General features: G+C 45.9%; 1 protein-coding gene across 1 annotated transcript; it reads right to left on the bottom strand.

Annotated features, from left to right (window-relative positions):
* Window positions 1-25,277, bottom strand: tsc22d2 (TSC22 domain family 2). Its single transcript, XM_062450318.1, has 3 exons — window positions 22,870-25,277; window positions 2,962-3,013; window positions 1-2,542 (listed from the first exon to the last, which is right to left on the bottom strand). The coding sequence occupies exons 1-3, from the start codon at window positions 24,519-24,521 to the stop codon at window positions 2,237-2,239; spliced, it is 2,010 nt and encodes a 669-aa protein (XP_062306302.1). The 5' UTR covers window positions 24,522-25,277; the 3' UTR covers window positions 1-2,236.
* Between the last annotated feature and the right edge of the window lie 527 nt (window positions 25,278-25,804).

Below are 25,804 nucleotides of genomic sequence, written 5' to 3' on the forward strand. Positions count from 1 at the left end.
TGACATTCTTAATAAAACAGTAATTTATTTGACTAAAAACTAAAATTGTCAGAACAGCACATTACAAGGGCATCGTTAAGATATTTTCTCCAAGGCTCAGTGATCACGTTCATACAGTACACTTGGCATGTACACGGCGTCTTCCTTCAAACAGAAACTAAAAAAAAAAAAAAAAAAAAACAGCTGCAGAAAGTGAAATCCAAGTTCATCCCATAAAGATGACTGATTGTACAATTATAGACCATTTTGGTTTGGTTCTAAGCCACAAAGAATGAACCAGGATGCCTCCAACAGGAGACACATGGTACAGGAGGCACAAAAGACATGTAACACAGACAAGACATCTCTCATAGGCTCACACTGAATTTGACTGGGTTCTAACTGGAGTTGTGTGAAATGTACATTGGTTTCCATTGAGTTCACTTTTTATATTTTCAGGTATGGTTGTCATTCTTTTCAACAAAGTACGTGTTGGTACACTACAACCGGAATCTAAACGCTTGCATTCATTAAATACATTAACATTTGCAATGTAACAAAATGTGTTGTCTGCATATGAAATTCAAAACACCATTTACACTTACAAAAAAAGAAAGAAAAGATGTCTCACTTCATTTTGTGACTAGTGTGCGCCACACTAGACCTTTCTGCAACGCAACAGTCGATTTATTTTTAATTCCCTCCAAATTCTCTTCTTCTACCATTCTATTTCCCCTGACTCCGGGCTCCATTCTTTCTCCATCTTTCACAGACTGACTAGTTAATGTTATGATAAGAGTGCTCGATACAAACATGAGGTAAGAAAGTGGTTTGATTATAGATCATGCAAGACATGCTAAACAGCAACAACGAAAATAAAGTGAAGGAGAAAGTAAAAAATAATACATAAAGTGTGTGCATAAAAAAAAAAGAAAAAAAAAAGAAGAAGTCTTACACAGCTTTACGTCTTTGGTTACAAAGTAGGTTGAACAATTTCACAGCTTTTCACCCTCAGCCCAAAAAAGAAAGTATGCGAAAGTAGAATTCCGTAAGGTTGGGGAAGTATGGCAATCTCTCTTTATTTTTTGACAAAGAAACTATAGCAAAGTAAATGAACAGTTTTCTTCATCAAAACATACCACTGAAGATATATTTCTAGAACTTACGTTCCCCTGTACAAACCCTCCATGCTCTTTAATACTTTACACGCTTTACAAAAATGTACATTCAACCTGGATTTGAAGTTAACTGCCTTTAGTGTTAGCACTACGCCATGGGGAAATTGCCTTGCTGAAGGATTCATATTCTTATTGCCTACACAGGAACTACTTGTTGCAATATAGACTACTAATGGAATACCTGACCAATTATCTAACATACCAAAAAACAAAAAGAACTGTAATTTTTTAAATTTTTATAGAAGTATGTCTGTGACATTGTTCATTTACATTATGAAAATAGCAGCCCTGAAATAAATAAATGCAAACAGTAAAACTGAACTTATAAGAGTATTGTGACAGATGTCTAGGTATGGTGGCTTTTTTTGTGGTGGGGGGGGGGGGGGGGCAGTAGAAGAAGAGAAAAATAAACTAGTCTTGCAGCGTAAAAAAAAGAAAAAAAAAAAAGCAAAGGCTCACAGTCTACCTTCTTTTGGTCAGTGAACCTACTCTTCTGTGTCAGTCTCATTAGTCCTTCTCTCCTCTCGTCCCCCGCCAAATGGCTGCATAGAGCCAAGAGGTAAGGGTAACTGGAGTACAATCCATGGTCTCCTAGGATGCTTGGGAACACCTTCGCCCCCAGTTTGCGGTTTCGCCCACCACCAAATCAAGCTGAGCGCCCCCACCACCTCTCTTCTTGCCCTGGGCGAACACGGCCGCGCCGCGCCCGGAAACCTCGCCCAGGCTGCCCTGGCGCGTACATGGGCCGCCTGGCCAAACGGACGCTCTCACAGGATAACAGACAACTTGTCTAATACTGGGAAGGCCCAAAGAGCAGCGCGCACACAGCGAAGCATGGCTTATCACGCGAGTCGGAGACCAGGGTGGCAAACAAGGCTGATTGTGTTGCATTTTTCCTGTCCCCCCAAAACCCTAACCCCAAAAAACATATCAAATGCAGTTCTGAGCTTTTTTTTCTTCTCTTTTTTTTTTTTTTTTTAAGTAGCTGGGATGAGGGTTGTTTTCTGGGTGGGGTGGGGTGTGGGATCCCTCGCTTCCGTGACGATGGGAGGTGTGTGAGTGAGAGGCAGGGGGGGGGATCACGCTGAGGTGACGTTAGGCTGCACGGGGGTGCCGAGGGCCTGGCTGCCCTCCTGGTGGTGGCCCAGGGGGGTGGTGGTGCTGGCTGTAGGGGGGAGGCCGGCCTGCTGCTGGGGCGGGGAGGTGCTGCCCACCGGGCTGAGCTGGGTGGACAGCTGGGTGAGCTGGTCGCTGTTGGCCAGGGACTTGAGCACGGCGTTCTCCCGCTCCAGCATAGAGTTCCTCTCGTACAGCTCCTTGATCTGCTCCTTCAGCACCTCCACCTCCTCGCGCACCGCATACATCAGATGGCTCTTCACCAAATCCTGAGGCCGAGAGACAGACAGAGGGAGAGAGACGAGCGAGAGACAGACAGACAGAGACAAAGAGAGAGAGACAGAGAGAGAGAGAGAGAGAGAGAGAGAGAGAGAGAGAGAGAGAGAGGGGGGGGGGGGGGGGGGGGGGAGAGAGACAGAGGATAAGATTGTGAAGCGAGAGAAAACAGACATCAGGTCAGGCCTGCACAGAGTTAAACTAACATAAAGCTGTGCGTGAAGTATTAGTATTTACTAGTGGAATGGACTGTACTGTAAATGAGGGTAAGAGTGTATATACCATCAGGCTTAAACCTACAGTGCATCCTCGTGATTGTGTATTACTTTAAAGTATGGGACACAGTGGGGGAATCTGTCTGAAATACAGAGTGGAGCACAAAGAGAGCCGAGGCTATAGAAGATAAACTTACCATTGCCTGCTCAATCTTGTTATCGATGGCTACAACGCTAGCACCAGATGTACTGTGAAAGAGAAAGGAAAGAAAAATGTCAGCCAATAAGTTGAAGAGCGCAGAATCATCCCACATTCGTTCCAATCCTCTCAAAACTGCTCCTGTGCCAGTGGAGATCCTGCACGTCAAACAAGACTACGTCATAGAACTTCACAAGTAGGCAACGTGGAGATATCAACTTCTTAAATGTTTCTGTTTCCACAAGTTTAAGTTTCAAAAGAAAAACAGGACTCAGCCACTCCTTTGACTTCCTGTTAAGAATACACACAAATTCATGACAACATTTGTATTATTGAAACTTTTACTTCAGTTGATATGAGAAAAGGAACGTGTGCACAGATGTTTTTGAGGTCAGTAGAAGAAGCCAAATGTCAAGAGTTGAAGGGCAGGGGGTTCATACAAAAATTCCATCCACCCCATTGAGTGCTCTATTGTGTGTAACATTATTTCGCGATACAGTGCACTTTCAATAGGCTGCAATAAGCCATTGCTAACGCAGGAGCGTCACATGACGCATTTGAACAGCACAATGCCGCACACACACACACCTCTACGGGGCCCCACTAGCCTCGTCGGCACACCCTACAATTACTGGAAATCACATCCTGGGGAGTAACTCCGTATTAAATAGATACTGTACATTAGTCACGAATGCGCACACAATGGTCATTGATAACTTAACAAGACTTCCCACACAAACAAGCAAAGCATGAAGGAAAGAGGTCATAACTGCTATTGGAAAGCACATATAAATTTCCGATTCAATGCAAACAACTTTAGAGAACATGACGGTGCGTTTTCTATGCAAATGTATGAAACACTTTTATAATGTACAACGTTTTTCCCCCATAACGTCTTCTGTAAAAACAATGACGACTTCCATGGTCTAACAGAAGAAAATATAACATAGGATCTTTTCTTGCATTGGTAAGCATGCTTTCTAAATATAGGGTTTATGTAATATTATTGATTAAAATACAATCTATATATATATATATATATCCATATCTATAAGGCACAGACATAAAGCTATATATATCGTCGAGAAGCGTTTTTAGGCGATTACTCGTCCCCCAAATCTAATGTGTACCAGTATGTCCTAGAAAACGCACAATACTCACAGTGTCCGGTACCCTACTTCGGGTTATAAAATTTAAATGTCCACGGTACTTTTTTTTTGCGAATCTGCCAGATCATTAAGGTTTTTATTCCTGGATTTATGCTACTACTGCCTCATGTGCACACCACCGCCCAGAGAACATTGCCTGAACAAAGGGGCTCGATCGCTACACACCGCTAGAAGGTGCTCTGGCAAGGGCTTTTCTATTTCCAAACAGAGCAGTTTGTGCAGAGCCAAAGTAATATTGTCATAATTTTTCTTAGACTGAATTACACCATTTTATATAGATATGGGAGACATTTTAGATTATATGAGACATCCGACGTTGCACTTATTAAAAATGAAGCGACTCGACCCCACCGTTTATCAACCTTAACTAAAAGTTCCTATCGAGGCATTACGTTTACTACGTGACTGCCTGCAGTAGAGCGTCTCAGCGTGTGGGCACGCGGGGACCTTGCTGCCCGATGTGGTAGCGCGTTAAAAACAATATAGGCTACAATTACCAGCACCAAATGATACATTTTAAATAATCTTGTATAACAAAACTCAACCAATAATATGCAGGCATCAAGTCAAAATGTAAGTTTAAGTTTTGCACGTGCATAACGAAAGAAAAATAGATCAACGTTAGATCCAGTAAAATGGACATGGTTCTAACGACTTTAACATCAATACAATTAACAAAATGCAAAACACACGAAACAAGGTAGGCTGTAAAGACTAGGCCTAGCAATGTCTGACAATTACCTGGTGCATCTTGCCCTGTAAGGAACCAATTGTCCTGAATATGATGGTGAGGACGGCGAGCAGGGAAAGCTGTAACTCATTTTACACCTCATAGTTGAACGTATCCAATAATATTCGTTAAGTCACAAAAGCTACCAAGATAGCGCTTCATACAGAAAGGCAGTCCAGTGTGTAGTTGGTAATATTACCATCCACAGTCTTTAAAGAAGTTAACATCACATGGCCTTGTTTTAAAGAATGTAAGAGGAGGAGTTAAGCGCGTTGTGGTCCACCCTCATTACGCATGCTAAAGGTTATCCAAGTACTTCAAGTCACTCACATCTAACTGATGCCAACACTCATCAATCAAGGCCAGAGTATGAAATAACAGTTTAACATTACATTATTTTATGGGAAATATGCGTGTTAGCTCAGGTCTGCAAATGTTTGTAGGCAAATGTTTGTAGGCTCATTCAACATAGGCTGAATGTTTCGAATCATTTAACAAAATATGTTTCAAAGAAGTGCTACAGAGCCGCAAATAAAAACCTACTGTAAATCAATGTTCAAATCCGTATATTTTGACGGACGTCTTGCTGTGTAAATCAAGTCTCCGCTGCCTGACTCTAAAGTCCTTATAATGATTATATTATAAATACATTTGTCACACAGCAGTCCTAACGCCCGATTTAAATTAGCACATTTCAAAGGATGTGCTTTGTAATAAGTTTAATATTTAGTACATGGTTGCTCATGTGTGCTAATGTATTTTTTTCTAATGCCTTTTCCCCATTTCATCAATCCACAGAAGTAGATACCGAGCAAAAAACGAGTCAGCTATGACAGTCCTCCCTAAAAGTTTAATCTAAAAGTGTCTATTTGTTACCTTTGTGAAGGTGCAGACATATCTAGAGTACATCTTTTATCATCGTTAACTTTTAACATTTCGAGAAATGCCTAACTTAACTATGGGTCCTTTAAGAGTTTGAACTCTGCTCCTTTGTTAACAGCTGAGCATCATAGTACATGCACTGTCCCCACTGCGATGACCCACTTTCCTATCCACCCAACCAAGGTATGCATGGTGGCTGAGGAAGAGTACTGCTGGAACAAAGACAATGTATGGTCGGGAGGAGGTGCCACAAGTCGGCTATATGCTAACGTGATGGAGCCAAGGAGCAGCATTCCTCGTCTTGGGGGAGACTTGATTGCAATCTGGCCATTGATAAACAAGAACATGACATTCTTTTCCTTTGAACAAGCCATTAACACATCCGGGACAAAGATGAGAGAATACTAACAAACCTAGGATGGAATGTGTTTGTATCATTTTCCAAAACAGTGACACCATGAAGACTGGGTCACATGATCTTGTTTGTCTGTTGGGAGACTGGCCAGGACGGGTTAAAAGGAAATGGAGGGCAAAAAAAAACAAAAAAACAAACAGCCCCACAACATTGGCAGCAAATGTAATTTGTTGCCAATCAGCTTCCAAGGAAAATAAAACAAGCCGTACATTTGATTCCAGGAGGAAAACATGTGGCGCGTTTACGTAAGGGCTCCTCGCTGGGTGTCACCCATAACAAGGTCCCTCTGTGCGGACCACAACAGTGCACACGTGTGTCACCACCAGGCCCTCCAGACCACCACTCCACGGACACCAGCTCCCCCCCCCGCCACCCGGCCCTGCAGATCTGAAGACCAACATCACAACAAATGCCCCCTCTCGCGCACACAGGAAGAAAAAACAACATACAAATCAAGTCAACCCTCCCCTCAAGTTACATAAAAAAAAAAGTTCAGGTTTGGGTTTCGGCCATAATATCGTCATGCGAAAAACATGGAGACACGTGCATGGCCAGAGTGGGGTCCCCCCCAACCCCCGCCCCCTCTCCCTCTCCACTCTATCACATGATTCCCTTAGGAGACAAGAACACAATGTGTTGTCCATTAAGGCCAGATGCACAGGCACACTTCCCCATCCGAAAGGCATACAAACACACCGCCAGAGAAGGCAGCTGAACAAATCCTCGTCCAGCCCGTCGGTGGGCCCCCCCACGGGGCTCTCGAGCGCTGGCGAGGGGAGACGGCGGCGGAGCAGCGCTTATTGCCTTGACGAGTGGCTGTCAGGCTCTTTCTTACTCGGAGATCTGGTTTATCTCCCTGCGTTAGCGCTGGCTTTATCACGGCTGCACTTCTTTGTGAAACCAGATGATGTCAGCAGACACTCCCGAGTCGTTTTCCCCATTTCCTATAATTAAAGGGTTAAAGGCCCCATTTTGTAATGATGACAGCAAAATAATTGTACTGTTGTCGTTTGTTTTCGGGCTTTTGTTTTCCTTGGTAACATGCTGTTGGTTAGTAATGGTAAAACCTTTGATTTACTTAATCCAAGTTATTTTCTATAGGTTTAACTAAGTCAATAAGCAGAAGTAAATGCCTCATTGTTTTCTCCTAAATACCCTCTTAATTGAGGGCTTCCTTCGTTTAAGCACAAAGACCCCAAACGGGCACAACAGGGGGTCTGTGAGGACTGGTGTGAATTTCCATGTTTCAATATTTCTATGCAAAATTGTCTTGGCACTAAGGCCATGAGGGTAAGGCCATTCGAATGATTCAAATGCATGTTTGCCTTGAATGCATTGAAGCAATGTGATGTTGATGAGTTGGGTAAGCTAATAGGGGCTGTTTCATGGGGACAGGTTCTAGGAACCCCAAGACTTCCAAGTGGGTCAGGTTTATGACTTGACAACAGGACAGAGCTCAAATAGACATTTACAAACACGTGTGGCAGATACAGGACCAAACCTGCTCTGCTTATCACAGGTGAAGCACACGCTGGACTGGTAAACACGGTTATTTTTCCAGTGCTAAATCAGAGTCATGGGTAGGAGCTTGCACCCCCCCCCCACACACACACACACCCCTCCCTGCCAAGACAGTTTCCCTGTAAACAGACCATAGGGAACTGAAGTGATGGAGTCTGACCCGCTCACTAGACTATTGCATAATGCTTATTCCTGGTGCAAAAAAACAGCTGCTGCTGTCTGCAGATGTCCCAGGTTGTAAGCTCTGGGAGACTTCTGGACTCCAGTCCTTTCAAAGGGGGGTGTCACCCCTTGGTGAGTGTGTAGATAACTAAAGGAGGAGGAGGAGGGGGAGTCTATGATTGATGCAGACAAGGAGGCAACAGAGGAGCCTCCATGCCTTCAGTAGAATACACGTTATATCTTGGAACACACATATCCCCCTCTGGTTGTGTCTAATATTCAATTGAGGTATGGTGTGTTATTTTAGCCTATGTTGGGGCTATAATAACTTCCAGCTGGGAAGCTTGTTAGATGGCAGAGAATCCTATCCTGCCAGGCAGAAAGGGTTACCCCCCCCCCCCCCCCCCCCCCACCCCTGGGGCTTCTGAGGACGTGAGACGATAACTAGGCACTGCTGTAATGTGACCATCAAATTCCATATGTGAAGGCAGGGGGGGGGTGGGTGGTTGCAGAACATCTATGGAGTATTCCAGTCTTCAATGGTCACCTTATAAAGGGGCCTGGCACTGTCAAAGGTCATGTTCAATATGTTCTATTTAGATTTTATTTTTTTGTTCTTTTTGTTTTTTTGATGCCGTCTGTCTAAATCTTGAGTTCCTTTATCACTTGCTGAGGGGGGATAACCTCATTGGAAGGTGTTTAGGGTCAATGTGTTAGCTAACTCAATGACAGTCCTTATCATGAGGTGACATTGATGCTTCATGACACAATAGTAGCCTCTTCCGGCTTGTATGCCCTTGCATTCACAAGCTCATTATCACAGGATCAAGGGGAGAGAGTCATTTAGGGCCTCCTCTCTGAAACTGAGGTTCTCCTGGTCATGTTAGCATGGAAGAAAACACTGGGTGTCATGTGCTAATAAATCTGTGTCTCACCCGGTAGATCCCACCTCGACGTGAAGACTCTGTCTGTTGGCAGCCAACGTGATTGGCCAGATTGGTAAAGGGCAGGGGTCGCAACTAGCTCGCCAACTACTTGGCTTCTCTTTTTTTTTGTACTGGGTGTTCTAGGGACTCTTACGTAAGCATTTTAAATGACCACAGGACATGATCCCCTCTACGCCCCTCGTAAAGTGAAAGATCAGAGTGCTTTCCAGTATCACGTCCACTGGGGGCCTGGACACAGAAATTGAGCTGGGAGACACTCCAGTGGAGGCAGTGAGTAATCCGCTCAAAATGATGTACTTACTGTTGCGTGTGGTCTTCAACGTGACTTGGAAAATAAAAATTGGACTTTGGGGGTGGGGGGGGACCAAGGAAATGTACTACTGCCTGTTAGCAATTACAATAGGAGGGTTCTGTTAATTAAAGCTACCTCTGAGGTAAGGACGGGTGGTTTGATCTCATAAAGCGTAAACTACCACCCTCAGATATTGGCTCGTGGCAAAGAACGGCATTTACAACGTGGCACATCGGTAGCTAGCTTCTTTCCCACGAGGACGTTTCCTCTTTCTTGAAAACTAACTGTTTGCTTCCCTGTCGTAAACATGGGCTGCATACCCGGCCTGGATCAACCTATGCAGCAGACTTTGGAGGGACGAGTCAGGTGAACTGACTCCACATATAAATCTGTCAGCCTTTTACAGCTCGTCATCATAAAGTGTTTAATTTAGAAGTAAAATAAAATGTTTTAAATAAAAGCCACTGCTACTTTAGTTAGGGCTTAGAGATATTTTCGGTGCTGCAACCGTTACAATGACCCATTCAGCTGGTTACGGGAAAAGCCGAAAAAGCAATACAGTCGAGTGTGACCTGTAACTAGTTAATACAGCTACCAGGAAATACCTCTCCCTCTTCATTGTTTTGAGGGGAGATTCTAACAAGCCGAGACACAAGTGGAATCAATTCAGTTCACTCATGACACTCCGGTTTTAGAATCGCCAAATGAACGCCAAATTGTGTGACGAATGCAGCTTCTTTTAACTCAACAAGACGGATTGTCAAGTTACCTTACTTAAAAGAGTCGGACAAACTCAAAACTGCGACTGCTTGATACTACTTACAGGTAGTTTTGGCATAACTTTAATCAAGGGAGACCAACATGGAATGCCCTCAAACTGTAAACACTCCCAACAAGTCAGACCTTGCCAAGATACGAACTGGAAACAAAGTGAGGTGGAGACCGCTCCCACAGGTTCACCTGTCGTTAAGATGAACCCGTTTTGAATAAAGCTTCTCTGTTCGTCACAGGGCACCACAGTGTCTTTCAGCTGGATCGGGATCAAACAGACGCTGTAAAGCTGGGGCCAAACCAAGCCACGACTCTTACACAACTGCTTCTGCTGTTAGGGGTGTTTACCCAAACACTTTAACAAGTCCATCTTCCCTACAAAGACAAACACAGGTGTGGGATTTGCTGTTTGTGTTCAGCGGGGCCACAGGTATTGTTCAGTCGCATCACATGTTCCACTGAGCTTTATTGCGGAAAGATTACGGGTTTACGCTTTATGACAAAAGGACTTGTGTGTGAACACACAGGAGGTGTTCTGAAGTCGACCTATGGTGCTTGATGTGACAATTGACCAATATCCAAGTCACACAAAGGGTGTGGAAGTTGTAAATGGCCCGACACAAAGGGATGACTACAAGATGCAAAAGATTGTGGGGCATCTATGTATTGTTTAACATGGCAAACATATCCAACCTCTGTAAATCCACACCCCTGACCTTGTTTGAACTTAGCAGTTACTCAGGGTGAATTTTTAAATAGATGGGGGCCAGGGGTGTAACACTCTGTACTGTACCAACATATATGCGAACACTGGACAACAGTCTTTAAAAGATGACCTTTCATTACATAAGCCATTAGATCGGACAGACTCAGCCGCGAGGCCTTCCATATCTCAACAAACACACTTAAATGAGATGTTTCCTGAAAGTGGAACGGAGAAACAAACTAAATTAACTTTCTAAGAAACAAATTGTGTCCGTGGCACAGAGCCATAATGGGCTTGCCAAGAGCTGTCAGCTTTTCATCTATCTTCATAACATAAGGAACAGGTATATGACTAACATCGCCTTCGGTAATCTGCTGCCACATCAAAAAACCTTTGCCTTCACATCAGCCAATAAAACCTGTAGCTTATAAAAGCAATATTAAGAGTAACACAGACTGCCAATCAGCCTACCGTAAAAATCTATTAAACAAATGACTGAGTTACACTATAACAACTTCTTAGTTCAAGGTACATACAAGACAAAAACAAGGCAGCCAAGTGATTTTGGACTGTAGTTTTGAGGACTCAACAAATGTGATTCAACCTATTAACTTCATTGAGTTACTCATTATCAGTTGAACCTTAATGTTTCAGTAAGGAATTAGGTGTAAATGGCACTTCCGTGTCAACAAGCCAAACCATCTTCACACAGTTGGTTATTAATGAATGAACCTTTTAGTGATGTCAGTAAAACAACAAGTGACGTTTTTTCCTCTTATAAAAGCGATGACACTTTTTCTTTTTAATATCCATCGCTTGTTTTCAAACAATATTTCTTGGTCTTCCTCAGTGTCGTTTTCATCCTGTAAATATCGGTTACTTACAATCACTACAAGGCTAATTAAAGTGAGCGTGTTTTTGGTTGGTGCACATGCATCTTATATGCATACATTGCTTATCTAAATCATGAGATAATCTCAATGTGCTCTTGTCGTCCAGACCCATGGCTCGATGCTGTGCGCTCGTACAGGGCCGGAGAAACATGAGCGCCGGCTCCTCGTGACTGTCAGATTACCACACTAAAAGTGTCAACGAGTCCTGAAGAGTTGCCTGCAGTGAGCAGCAGAAACCCCATCCCACAATGCCATGCTTTCTCCGTGCACACTCGGGGGGGGTCCAGGGGTCGCTGACCATCGCTGGCAAGCAAACACACACACACACACACACACATACAAGCTCATACCTATTACTGAAAGACTTTGAGCCACGTAATCTGCTAGTTGGGAAGGCTTGGAAAAAAGCAGCGTACGGGTTCCTGCATTTTAACAGAGAAACAGGAAAGATGGAAGAAAACATGAGTGAGGTGGGGAGAGAGACATGCACAAAGGGAGAGAGAGAGAGCACGTGAGAGGGAGACATCATGGAGGAGAACGGGCTGACTGACAAGTCCCAGGTTGTTGGGGCCTCTCAATTCAGATGTGATGTATCCAGGGTCCATGGGCAACAGCAAAAACACACTTCCAGGAGAAATAAACATTTGGTCTTCATGGGGTCAGATGCCAGTCAAGGGTAATACAGACAACTTTAAAAATGTCCTTCCAGATGTTTCTGTGCTCTGCACGATGGGGGGAAAATAAGCACCTATGCATTCATCACCTTTAAAAGGACTCACAAGTCTGATGTTATTCTTTTCCAATTTGGCTTTTCGTTCTAAGGTTGGTGTTAAAGATCCACAATAAATGTTCTTACGAAGACATGCTTAGCCTTAAATACAACTGAAGTTGAATAAACCGATTTAAATGTTTTAACAGTCAGACTGGCTTTGCTATAATCGAGGCTACGAGACCACAGTAAGCACTGTACACACAGAGGACTTAAGGGCCTTTAGGAGCGAGGGTGGTCTCTGAAACCGTAAACTTGACAGCTCAAAAGCTCAGAGACCTACCCTCCAGAGGTCCCTGAGGACAAACGAGATTAAACGCGAAATGCCAGCGAGAACAGGAAAAGCAAGGTCGTCCATCCAATCGGAAGGGCTCATTCAGGAGGCACTGCTTCGTTTACGACTGACTGGGGAATTTATGACAAGTTTCCGTGCATTTTCACTCGCCGCTGGACGTCCCTCCTCTCTGTCCCCAAGAACCCGTGTTTGGGAGTCGAGTGAGGACTGAAAGAGCCCATTTCACCTTATGTTTACCCGGGGCGTAAGCAGCACGCCTCATATAAAGCAAGCTGTGTGAGCTGCGCTCTGGGTTTATAGACAGAGATGGACCGAGACACCATTACCTCTGAACCCTCATGTCCAAGTGTGAGGAAGACAGAGACTGATATTAATGGGGTGGGAGGGGGGGTGCTTCCTAAATTTGTACCTAACATCTGCCAACCAACACCAGAACGAACCTTACAATGTTTAACCCTTGTGCTGCCTTTGGGTCACATGACCCAAAGGTTCATAACGAACCATCGTTGTGTTTACCCAATTTTACCCAATACAAAAACAAATAAAAATAATTTTCTTTTAACCTTCGCAATGTGGAGGGTCTGAGACAGCCCTACGGTTAAAAGAAAATGCTTCACTTTGTTTTTGTATGCGGTAAAGTTGTCGCAATACGATGGTGGGTCACAATGACTGATGGGTCGGAATGACCCGAAGATAACACAAGGGTTAAGCTTGATACAGCTAAAAGATGGCCCGCCGGCATCCATTACGATAGATTATTTGAGCATGTCAGTTATTGGGCAAATAAAACAATAGTTATTTGACCGTGTTTAATTAAAAGATGTTTGTAGGCTTTTGACATGTAGGATGACAGGTGTGCCAGGAGACAAGCTCCAATCCTTCACTGACACACTGCCTAAAGTGATGATTCCGGTCCGTTGATTAAAAGTATTATTCACGGCAAGTCTGTACCACTACAATCCAAATCTCTCTTTTCGTCTTTATCTCAGATTTCTTATAATGCGTGGATTCAGCGATTCTTTTCGGATTTCAAAAAACCTAAGGCTTTGACATACATGGTCGCTGAGGTGAAATTGTGTGTGTACGAAGGTGGGGGGGAATGCTGCTAGGCAGGTGTCCAAAGATAGGTTTCCTGTCTGGGTAACCTATAGCCTGAAGAGTTTGTTAATGGGAGCCTTGTGTATCCTTCTGGGCTTAAGTTAAGTGGTATTATTATTTCACGTTCACTTGACAAATGCAGCATTGTCTGTCAAGAACTTTGCATATTATTTTGTCTGAGTTCAAAGAGAAACGTGTATTGAGCCTAGAGGAGAGCAAATGAAAATACCCAAATTGGGCATTTTCAGTCTCCGACCCACTAATGTTTGCCTTAAAGAAATGTCATGTCATTGTGACAGGTCCCATAAAAGCTGGCAGACCGTTTTTTTTTTCGAAAGAAAAAAAAGCTCTGAGAGGTCATGTACAAAACTAGTCATCTAGTCAAACGTGCTCTAACATCCTTTACCTACAGTTAGCATGTCTGTATGCAACATATTGAATGTATCTCATTGAGAGTCTACTGTATTTCAGAGAATATAAGAGATTAGTGAGGGCTGCCAATTTCATGTTGCACAAGACCGCCTGAAAACACAAGCTTAAAAAAACACTGTGCTGTGACAAGTCAAAACCGCAGTCCAGTGTGCGCAAGTTGTATTACAAGACTTCGGCATGGATTAACACAATAACAACATTGATTTAATCTCGAGCCTCTAAACCCACTAGAAATGACACTAAGGAATATCGGGGTGGTGTACCGCACAGGTCACTCTGGGGGGCCAGTGGACGTCCCCCATCACCCTGGAGCCACTGAAATACCTCCACTAATAACCCTCCGCTTCATGACGGGCCGCATTCCCAGCCTAACCTTTTTCCCCAAGCCGTGCGAACGCGGCAGGTTCTTGCACACAGTGAGGAAGTTCAGCCTTCAGGGGGGCCCTCACTTTCTGATGTCACTCTTCCTGTTCCACCACTACAGTACTTCCTGAGTCACACAGGAAGACGGATCTGATCCATACACGGATATGAGTGCCTGTGCGGGTCAATCCAGAATGAGCTCACTGTGGAGACAGGTTTATGACTGAGGCAGGAAGCGGCTAGGGCCTGTGGGTGAGTCAGCTGGATGGTGCAGTGCTGCGGTATGAGGGCTAGTCCGATTAAGTTGAAGGATCGCCCTTTGGGAGGAGATAGGGAAGAGGATGCCTTCGATTGCGCAGCCATGAACCGCTCCTCCGAGCAAGCCTCAGCTGTGTAGCCAGCTAAACATCGACTAGGCATGGCCCTGGTCTCACTCTTTAGAAGGTGTGTTTGGGACACAGAGGGGGACAGTCCTGTGTGTGAGAGAAATTAAGTGCACGCTGAAACCCTTTGTACAACTGCACGGGGAGAGATTAGGGCGTTGGACATCACACTGGTAAAATCATTCATCGACAGGACCCGGCAACATGTAAAGCAAGCAAAGTAGGCAACACAAAGATGGCATCGTTACGCAACAGCCATGCATACAAAAGGGTGTTAAATTCCCCTCTAATGACACTTTCTTTTCCTGGCACCAACATGATAGCTCCACCAAACTGAGAGGCGACTCTAGAACTTGGCCTTGTCCTAACGACTTAGAAAACGAACAAACCATGACAAGAAGTCTACACGTTCAGAGACGGGACTACATGCTTAATTTCACGAACCAGGGTCGAATTCGTCCACAAAGACTGTTTCAATAAAAGCACTAACTCGGGTCCAGAAGCGTGACTTCGACCCTCTGAACTCCCTCGGCCCCTCAGGTCAGTTCTGGCTGGGCCAGACACTGCTTTTTAACAACACTGCCACTCTCCAGTGACTTTGCCTGGGGTTCGATGTGGGTCGGCCTGTTGCACGGGAGGAGGGGGGGGTGCTAATGAGACACAAGCTACGTTTGGGGAGATGCGCTGGGGGTGCGGCCCGGCGGACAGGAGAGGCGGTGCGACAGGCCGGGGAGCCTGGGAAGACCCGGCGCAGCTCCCACAAGTGCCCCTGCCAAGGTCTCATTCAGAAGGGGTTGCATATCCACACTTTGGAAATGGTTTTGTTGTTTTATAGGAACACTATGTGCAGCCATGTGACTTTTGATTTCCAATATATCCCTCCAGGTCTTCCTAACTGCGCATTAGACAGCCAATAAAAAAAAAAGAGGCAGATGCAGGCTAGGGGATGCCAGTCCTAATAAGAACGGGGTCCAAGCATCCCAATCCTTTCATCTGGAGAGCGGCTGACAGCTTACAAACATCTGAAACCCTTTACATTTAGTCATTTAGGTACATACCGTACCCCCCTTGGTTGGGTGTGACATTAGGACTGCACACTTAGTTGCCCTGGGCCAACCTTTATCTGAACTGGAGTTCCAAATTTGGGTGCTTTTAAGGTCTGTGTGAAAGGGCTGATGCAGGGAGAGGGATTTGAAGGTGAAAGACCTATGATTAAGTTGTCAGGGCTGGCATTGGGAGGAGCCTTCTAAGCATAAACCTTTTTTTTTTGTATCGCAATCCTTCATTACGTGAAGTATTTCATTTGACGTGTTTTCTTCCGGCGCCCATTCATGTTTCTTCAGGGATTGTGAGATTTTCTTTGTCACAGATTGGGCAAAAACAAGTAGTTGGCTTGAGGGCACAGAGGAAGGATGGTGTGAGAGCTTAGCACACATTAGTCATAGCCCATTACAAGGCACATGAGGACATTCACTATGGCATGGAAGGCCACCATGCCAGTTCCACACTTTCTACCGACACACTGTATTAGTTCATTGATGCCTCAATATAGTGAATTGATGACTCAAAAATGAAGGCTGTTCTGTATATTGCTCCCATGTGACCACGCCCTGATCCAACACTTTCTCCTCAGTTTCTGTTCCCAAGAGTCAGGGATGATGACTACAGGGAAACTGAAAACGGATTCCGTAACAGTCTCAAAAACAGCCAGAGTGAATGTCCAACTGCCTCTTTAGACGGCCAGTAACACACTTGCCCACTTCTCAGCATCGGTCGCTCAACTGGGAGACAGAGGGGGGAACTGAAACTACTGAATGCTGACAATAGCAAACCCTCCAGAGAGTTGGAGAAAACAATAAGGTGTGGAGGATGTATTTAGTGGTGAGAAGAAGAAAAAACACACATCAAAGCTTTTGAAGGACAATGAAGCTCATTCGAAAAAGGAGCTCCGAGGCAAAAGATTATAAGAACAACCCATAGACTTTATATATCAGGCCATTCAAGGACAGCCAGATTTACGAGTAAAAAAACAAAACAAAAAGGATACCTAATTTGACTTTTGATGTTCTGCTCTCTATATTTACCCAAAGTAAACCCCATAAAATACCCTATTCCCCTGTACTGCTGAGTCAATGCAGCCACAATGTTCCACTCCTACCAGGCCTGGTATACACTGCTGCAGTGTATAACGCAGGCGACATAAGGTTTGCTCATCACAGCCCATTTACTAACCAAGTCACTCAAAACTTGACTGAATCACAATAGAGAAAGGTAGAGATACGCACAAAAAGGATAAGTCCCAGAAACCCCAGTGAGAGAGAACGATCGAGAGAGAGAACGATCGAGAGAGAGAATGACTCCAACGCAGCTGCCTGCCTTGCTTTCCGCACATCCTCATTACTCACTGTTCAGACATTTGGGGTCTGAGGGGGCCCTCTGCACTGGAACCGCCTAACTGGACCTCCTCCCTCCCTCCATGGGGCTCACCAGCAGCGGCACAGACTCAGCTCTATGGTCTCTGAAGGAGGCCGGCGTTTAGTATCACAGTCAACTGTGATGTACACAGAGGCAATCAGAGGCCACAGCCAGCTTCATTATTAATCCCACCAAGTATGATGCAGCAGAATAAAATGGATCCCCATACTCATTAATAGATATGGTGTCAACTCTGATATTCTTTTTCTAAAGGTTAGGGTTAGGTCCTCTTTGAACTGCTGGCTACGTCAGTGAGGTTTATTGACATATGTGCAGCTAGCTTCAAAGCTAACATTTGTTATCGTTCAGGACTTATCTCTGAGTCATGTTGGCTGTTGGGTACTTTTACATTGGGAGTTCTCTGAAACAGTAAATAATCAAAAATTATTTGTACTCAAATGGACTTTAGTTCCCTTTCACTCAGAGGCCCAACTGTGAGTGAGGGTTTTGTACTTGACGACTAGTCCTAGTTGTTGGAGCAAACCTGTTGTTCCAAATGTGTACTTTCCAGTCATGGAACGTAAAACTGTATTTGGAGAGACTTGACATCTTAGTCAACATACAAACTGACCTGAGTGAGGAGGCCTTATGTTTTACTAATACTTAACAAATAGTTACCATTGTTGGTGGTAGGTTTGACTCAAAAATGCCTGTATGCAAACTAGGCCTCTATGTTCCTAGGTAAGGATCGCTTGTCAAATATGTCCACACAAGCATGCAGATTCACAAAGCCCATTGAAAAGACAATCACGCAGTTCCTAATCTATTAGTCATTGTTCACAAGAACACAAGAAGTCAGCAGTCTATTACAGTGAGCTATGTAGCAAGCACAGAACGATAACAAGAACCTGACAAGTTATCTTTGGTCTTGAGACTTCCTTTTCAAAATGAAGAACAACATACTTCACATACTGTAACCAGACCGAAAGAAAGTGTGAAAAGGGGGAGGAGGATGAGTACATAAGAGAGAGAAAGAGAAAGGGGGGAGAGAGAGAGACAAAGACTGAGTCCCCAATTGTTTGGGAAAAATAGAGGCTGACATTTCGCATTCTAGGAACTGCTTATTACATAGACAACTAGGAGGATGATTTAGTTCCCCTCACTGACACAATTGGGTTAGTGTAGGAACAGGGACTAAGATGGTAGTGCAAGGCAGCTTCGAAGGGACAATTTCATCTTGACTAGAGGGCTGCAGGGCAGAAGCTCTGAATTTGTGGTCCAACCATAGGTCAAACGAGACACATTTGTGGTCTTTGAAATCCTCAGAAAAGGAAATTAATTCCCCCCAACACGCAACCTTCAAAATAGCTACCAAGACTCTTGTAGTAAAAATCCATTTAATTTCCTGAGAAACGCAACTACAAACAAATTACTCGTCTGTGCCGGAAAATCTATGTCCAAAAACAGTCTTGGAATAAAATAAAATAATCAACAAGTCTGTGTGAACAAATCTTATGGGCTGTGAGGATGCAACAGTGCAACGTCTAGCTTATTAAAAACAACCCCTTCATCCTGGCAAGTAGACACCGGAATGGTCGGTGAATCGTCAATGTCCCAATGATAGTGTGGGTAAAAGACAGACAGGCAATGGATGGAACAACAGCGGACTAAATAGCGAGTCAGTGAAGTGAATCAAACTGGAGGATGGGGAGAATGGGGGAGACTGCAGGGGGGTGGATGGAGGGGGGGGGGGGGGGTGGCAGACAGACAGGGGGAAGTTGCCGGATGGGGTGCTTGTCCTAGCCGTCTGTCCATATGAAGCCCCGGGCATTTCACAATTGGGGCCATTCAGGGCACTCCAGGAATGGGTCCCTGGAAGTTCACCCGGGTCACATGTGGAGAATGAGCTGCTCCCTTGTCTTGTTTCCCGGCCGCCCCGGCAACCAAAGTCCCCAACTCCCCCTCCCCTCTCCCCTGCATCTCCCCCAGTCGGCAGGAACACACGTTGCCATGAGGTAGACGGGCGTGGGTGTGTGTGTGTGTGTGTGGGTGTGTGTGTGTGTGTGTGGGGGGGGGGGGGTGGAGGGTTAGATCAACCTCATGCATGTCCAGTACACAAACGCTTGTTCGCTCACTGTTTTGTCCTGCAAGTTGAATGAGCTAAAACATCCAGTCATTCCAACGGCTGTCATTACTGAATAAGCTGCAGAGAGCCTCCCTATCCAACACTGCTGTGGGAGACAGCACAGTAGACACACACACTAATCATAAAGTCAAAAGAGGACTAAGAACTACTGGAAGTATCAGACAGCATATTCACAGGGTCTTTAAAATTTTGCATAAGCCAGTCGGTCAAATCCCTTCCTTGCCAACACACAAACCCATCTCAACACGAATACAATCTTCTCGTTAAGTGTAAAAAACATTGCAACGTATTCCTCAACCCAGGGGTTTTCAGAACGCCATTCCAACGCTAAAGGGAAGCGGGTTTTTTTAGCTTAAAGACGGCAAACTGCTTTTAAATGTGAATGATCGCCTTAAGTGTCCAGCTCTAATTACAGGTCTGAGACAGTGATGGGGGGGGGGGAGTGGGGGGGGGGGAGTGGGGGGGGCCCACATAAACTCCAGGGAGCAGAGATATGACTGAGGCCCACTGTAGTCGAGGGGCCAGCATATGGAGCACGGCCTCCAATGAGCCGCGCTGCTCATATCTGCACGGCATACAAAGGATGTTTTCATGCGCCGCTCACTCAACACTTCACCAAGGCTAGCTGCCTGTCTGTCAAAAGGGGCGGAACAATCGCACAGGTGAGCTACTTCCAGCACATACGTCCAGGAACAGAATGTACAGATTTCACTGTGTCCCTCTTCGCCTCGCGCCCAGCCCTCCTTCCCTCACAAAGAGCCTTCGCTCATGTATGACTTTTGCACCTGAGCAGAGACAGGCGAGACACAACGGTCCCGTACCTTCACCTCTGCAACAGCTAGGCCGGTCACCCAGAATAGCCTGGTGCCAACCGAACAGGCGAATGCAGGAGAAAAGAGGAGCTCTTAAAAGTGTGAGTCTTATCAGAGGGGAAGAGCTCCTGCGTGTTGTCAGATAGGCTGACAGGCCAGCTAATCAGCAGGGGGGTGGAGGGGGGGGGGGGGGGGGGTTGACGACAACAAGCAAAAGTAAATGAACTTCCACCGAGTCCATTACGAGTCGTTGCAAAACTTCCCTTTGGTAGCATTCAAACTGAAACCCTGAAGCGAAAAAGGATAACTATCGACAAGTTAAATGTCACTGGGGACGCTAGCAGGAAATGTGGCACTGAGCGACTCCGTTAAGGACAGTTAAAAAAAACTAACACAGGGAGTCAATGCAATCCCAACTGAAGCACGCGTTTATGCACTAAAACCCACCAGCTTCTCCATTGAGGTGCCGTGAGGTGATTGGTCCAAGGAGTTAAGTCCAGTTAAAGGCAAAGTCTTTGTGTTGAATGGAGTCAATTTGTCTCAATCGCAGCCTCGCCAGTTATTAGTCCCAGAGACAGGGACAAGCATAAGACACCAACCTTTCCAAGCAAAAGACTCAAATCTTCCCACTCCACCACTTCAACCCCCAGAACTTTGACAGTGTGTAATTCAGAACAGAGGTAAACAAAGCCATTTCAAACTCCTTCTCGTTTCGAGCTTTCTAATCGAGTACAGTGTGTTTCTGGATGACAGTAGGAGTGTGTGTTGTGGAGTGGAGTTTCATAAGCAGGGTAATTTGAGGCGATCCTTTAAAAAGGTTAGTCTCCCCCCCCCCCCCCATTCTCCCAGCAAGCTTCGTGCCATGATTAACTAGCCCATGGCTGATAAAATCTCAAATAAACCTGATTTATTTGTTTCACTTTGTTTTTATCAATATCAAGTCTCCAATAAAGACACGCATGCCTGCGCACATACTCCAAGGTTAACCAAACACGAAACTGTAGTACAGGAATATCCTACGTGTCTGTGTCTGTGTGTGTGTGTGAGGGGGGAGAGAGGGGTCAAAAAAGTGAGAGAGAATCTATAGGAAGCCTCAGGAGAACCCCTCCCCCCCCACAGAAAAAGAGAGAAGCAAACAGAGAAAGCACAAGTCAGCTAAAGACAGCATGAAAACCGAGCCATCTCAAGGATGGAGATAAGCCTATAGGTCAACGTGGGCCCTGCTCAGGACCCAACCACCGCGAGAGACACAGCGACAGGGGGAGGCCTTCAGAGCACCATCAATCCAGCCGTTTCATCGCTGGCCAGACCCCCAGACTGGCTCTCATCGCCCAGAGTCTGTCTGTCACCGTCCCTTCTCCACACGTCCTGTCCTGCTGCCACCACTGGTGCTCCATGGTTACACAGCCGCTGATGTCACAGCACACATACAACACTGATTAGGAAACGGGCACTGGCTGTTCCTCTGTGACATCACACACTGGCAAAAACATACTCCGTTTTGACTTTGTTCGGGCACATTGACAACTGCTATGATAAATCTCCCTGTAAACAATGTTTAGTATCGGGGATATTGGGTCGATATAATCAGGCCTCATTTCCCTCAAGACACCCCAACTACACACTCACATATTACACACACACACACACTCCTGGCGTGCTACACTTCCCTGTGCTGAGGAAAGAAGAGAACTGATAAACTATGAGGCTTGAGTAAACATAGAACATGCATGTGTGAAAGTGGAACACTCCAACTAGACCATGCTCCAAACAGACAGCAACTCTCCTGGCCTGCACATTTGTTTACAACCAAGGGTGAGAAGGTTACACTTCAATTCGAGCAATGTCGTACGGCAGGTTTTGAACTGAAGCCAAAAAAACAACTGCAGTGTGTTCGTAAGTGAAATAACGCAGACAATTACTGAGTAGAGTTACTCGGGGGACTGGGTAAGATCGTGGCCCTGGAGAATCGTAGACACAAGCCGCCATGTTTCGCGAGTATTCCGTTCACGTTGGTGAAAGCGTGATCTACCAAACAATTTATTGTCGGGGATCTAAATGCTCACTGAACCACCCCCATTCAACTAGCCTAATCTGTTTTGATGGGGGGGGGGGGGGGGGGGGGGAGTAGAGAAGGGACTTCTAATAATGAATTGGCTTACTATCCCATGTCATGATAAACAGAAACACAAGAACACTAAAATCGGAATCGGAACACTCATTCCTTCTCACTGGCACAGTGCTCTCCCCATGGTAGCCCACCCCATGGCAATCCAAATTTGCCTTCTGAACACAACAGTCAAGGTGTTTTTCGAGTACGACCAAACATTTCCTTTAATAGCATACCTCACGCCAGCTTTGGCACAGGGGAGACATTCTCTACAATGTAGAGTATGACCACATTGCCGCAGAATGCCATGGGAATGTAGGCCTAGCTTATAACACGGGGGCTTGCTTCCAGATACTCCCTCCCTCCATCCATCAGTGATAGCCTGCCTACTGTCAGCAGAGCTTTGTTTTCATTTTCGAGGAATGTTTACCGACCCTCCCTATTACGTAAGCCTACTTGTATAGAGCTGAACATCTATACATGCTACAAACACAGACCACAAAAAAATTATAGTGTAATAAGACAGAGTGGACTTTTCCACAATAGAAAAGGTGAATACATGTACCCCCCCCCCCCCGCCCCCTTCTTCTCTTACCTGTCCTCATCCCCATCGATGGGGATAGCTATCCCAAACAGACTGTTGACGGTGGGAGTGGCGAGATGTAGGCTTTCGGGGATGAAAGGCTTTGTGAAGCTGGGCTGAGGTAGGGCTTCCGACTTCCTGCGGCCCTCCTCCCCCTGGGGGAAGCCGGCGGCCGGGTCCACCGTTGAAGCCCCTCCACGGGCTACCTGGGCCTGGGGGACGACACCTGGCATGCCCGGCGGGGTGTTGGTGGCGCTGGGCACTGTGGCAGGCACGTTCTGAACACCGGTGTGGGTGGTGGAAGGCTGGGGCTGGCTCACAGGCTGCTGGAGGGCACCACCTGGAAGGCCTGATGCTACACCGCCCCCCACCTGTAACAACAGTCCCTGGCCCGAGGCTGCCTGACCACCAAGTAAGGTCCCAGGAACCTCCCCAGCATGAGCGCCTAGCCCCAGCCCCTGGGCCCCAGCCCCAACAGGGGTCATGACAGGTGAGGGTCCCTGGCTTACTGGAGGTCCCATGGATGGAGAGGCCATGAGAAGGGTCTGAATGCCGGATCCCTGCGGCTGGATCTGAGCAAAGTGCTGCTGTCTGTAGTCTGGCTGGGTCGTCGAGATGCCCGCAGGATGAGCGGAATAGGTCAACTGCTGGGCCTGCGTGGCAGGAGGCATGATGGTGGATTTCTGCAGCATGGTACCTGGGGGCATACCATTGAGCCCCCCAGGGAGGAGAGTTTGGGGGGCAGCAGGCTGTGCGTTGACCTGGGCCTGTTGGGAAGGTTGAGACCCCACAGCTGAGTACCCAGTGGGCTGGAAGGCACTTGCTGTGCTCCCTATCTGAGGGGCTAAGCCGTAGCCTTGCTGCTGAGGCTCCGGGAGATGGCCATGGTGGGCAATTGAGTAGCCGCTGTCAGAGGTGGACTCCTGGTTCTGTGCTGGGAGGATGGTGGGAACGACTACAGAGCCACCAGTAGTCCCTAACCCACTGTCTACATTGTGATCAAGGGTGACAGCGTGTTTTATACTATCCACAGTCCTACTCATACTAGACCCATCGGAATCTCTCTCATAGAACTCTGTGCAAGTCCATCTTCCCCTTCGGAAGGGCTCTCCTGTACCATGGTCAAGTTTAATGACCCTGAAACGTGAACTATAACTTGTTGTTGTCGAGGTTGTGGCCGCCAGGGGTGCTTGGGACACGCTGGCAGCAACGTTCGCCGCAGGGCCAGCATTAACGGATGGTGGCTGCTGGGTTGCCGTAGTTGGAATGGAGGGCAGACTTGCGGCTGGCGGAGGCACATTTCCTCCTAAAACGTGCGTAATACCATGACCAGCGCCTGAACTTTTAACAGAAAGACCCCCGTTGACAGGACCTGTTGCTAGCGGTGGCGGCCCCTCTTGAGATAACGATAACTGTAACGCCATTACTGCAGCAGCCTCTGCATCACCTACGTTGTTTAAGGTTTCCTCGGATGAACTCCTTTCACATACCCCCAAATCGGCCCGAGACACGTCGAAAATTTCCGACGAAACATCCTCAGTCCTAGATTCATCTGGGTCGTCCAGGCTTTCAGTGTCATCCGTGTTGGTACTGGCCGCCACCTGAGCCTGAGTCACACTTGTGATCTGAAAACAGCTCTTCTTCTTTGCCGGCATTTTTGACATGTTGAATATCAATGCCTCTCCCGCCTCTATTTCCAGATAAAAGTGGTTGGTGTCTCAACTTGACAAGTTAGCTAAATATCACTATCTTAAGTTAGCAGTTCACAGTTTGTAACTACGACAAAAACTAGTATGCGACATCATGTGTTCCCCAATATCTCCGTAAAAGCCAGCAATGAGCTAGCCCTCTTCCTCGGAACTCGGAGTTGGCCGTATCAGTCAGCGGGAGCAGGGACCAGCCTCCCTGACACACAACCTCTCCTCCTTTGGTTCTTCCAGACCTGGCCTCCTCCGTGAAGTGTTGTCCCGGCTCCGGAGTTGCAAGCAGGCCCCTGTCGCAGTTACAGCTCACCAGCTGCTACTGATACTTTAGTCTGAGGCGGGCCCGTTCTTCACCACTCTCCCTTTTAGCAAGCTGTAGCTGGCTAACTAGTTAGCCCAAAAGGTAGCCAGCTAGTTACGTTAGCTAGTTCTTTCCCTTCCTTGGAACCAGCATGTACGACATCATATAAACAAATCCATTATGTCCACCTACAAACTCTCAAAAAAGAACAAATATCCCTCAACAACGACTTCTAACTAACAAAGTTTAGCTGTGCCGTCGTCAGGAGAGCTCACTATATTGAGCAGTAATAGCTGTCAGGATTCCTTCTTCTGTACTGAAGCAAGCTAGCAAGCTAACTGCCGCTTTTGCCTTAGTCAACTCGCCTAGACCAGACAAGATGGCAAAAGCGCACAGCACTCTGGGAGGTTTGCGCAATGGCGTACGTAGAATCCGTAGTGAATTTGGAAAACCTACGCTTACGTTTTTAATCACGGGTTGACATGAGGAGGCAATTTAGCCATGCTGCAGATTTCCACTAGATTCGGAACTGCAGAAACGGATGCGTCAATGGCAGAAGGGATTTTGTAAATACTATAAAACAATTTACTAAAACAGTCTGGCTCATCTTAATTATGATGTCTAAAGATGCTAATGAGATTGTATAGACTAAATATACCTGTAGGCTATATACTTACTGTAAGTCGCTCTGGATAAGAGCGTCTGCTAAATGACTAAATGTAAATATACCGGTAGTTTATGCAAATTACATTATTTAATTTGCATATTAGTTGACTTGTTTTACACAATGAAACAAAGCAAGTTACAACCAGTAGGCTATACCGGTATATTTAGTCTATGTGTCTTTCTATGTAAATATACTATACCATATATTATAGGCTATAGGGTGCCTACAATAATAAAAAAATAAAAAAGCTGACCTATCAGCCCAAAAATTGAGTTG

This window comes from Osmerus eperlanus, chromosome 24 (genome assembly GCF_963692335.1).
Source record: "Osmerus eperlanus chromosome 24, fOsmEpe2.1, whole genome shotgun sequence".
Lineage (NCBI taxonomy): Eukaryota > Metazoa > Chordata > Actinopteri > Osmeriformes > Osmeridae > Osmerus > Osmerus eperlanus.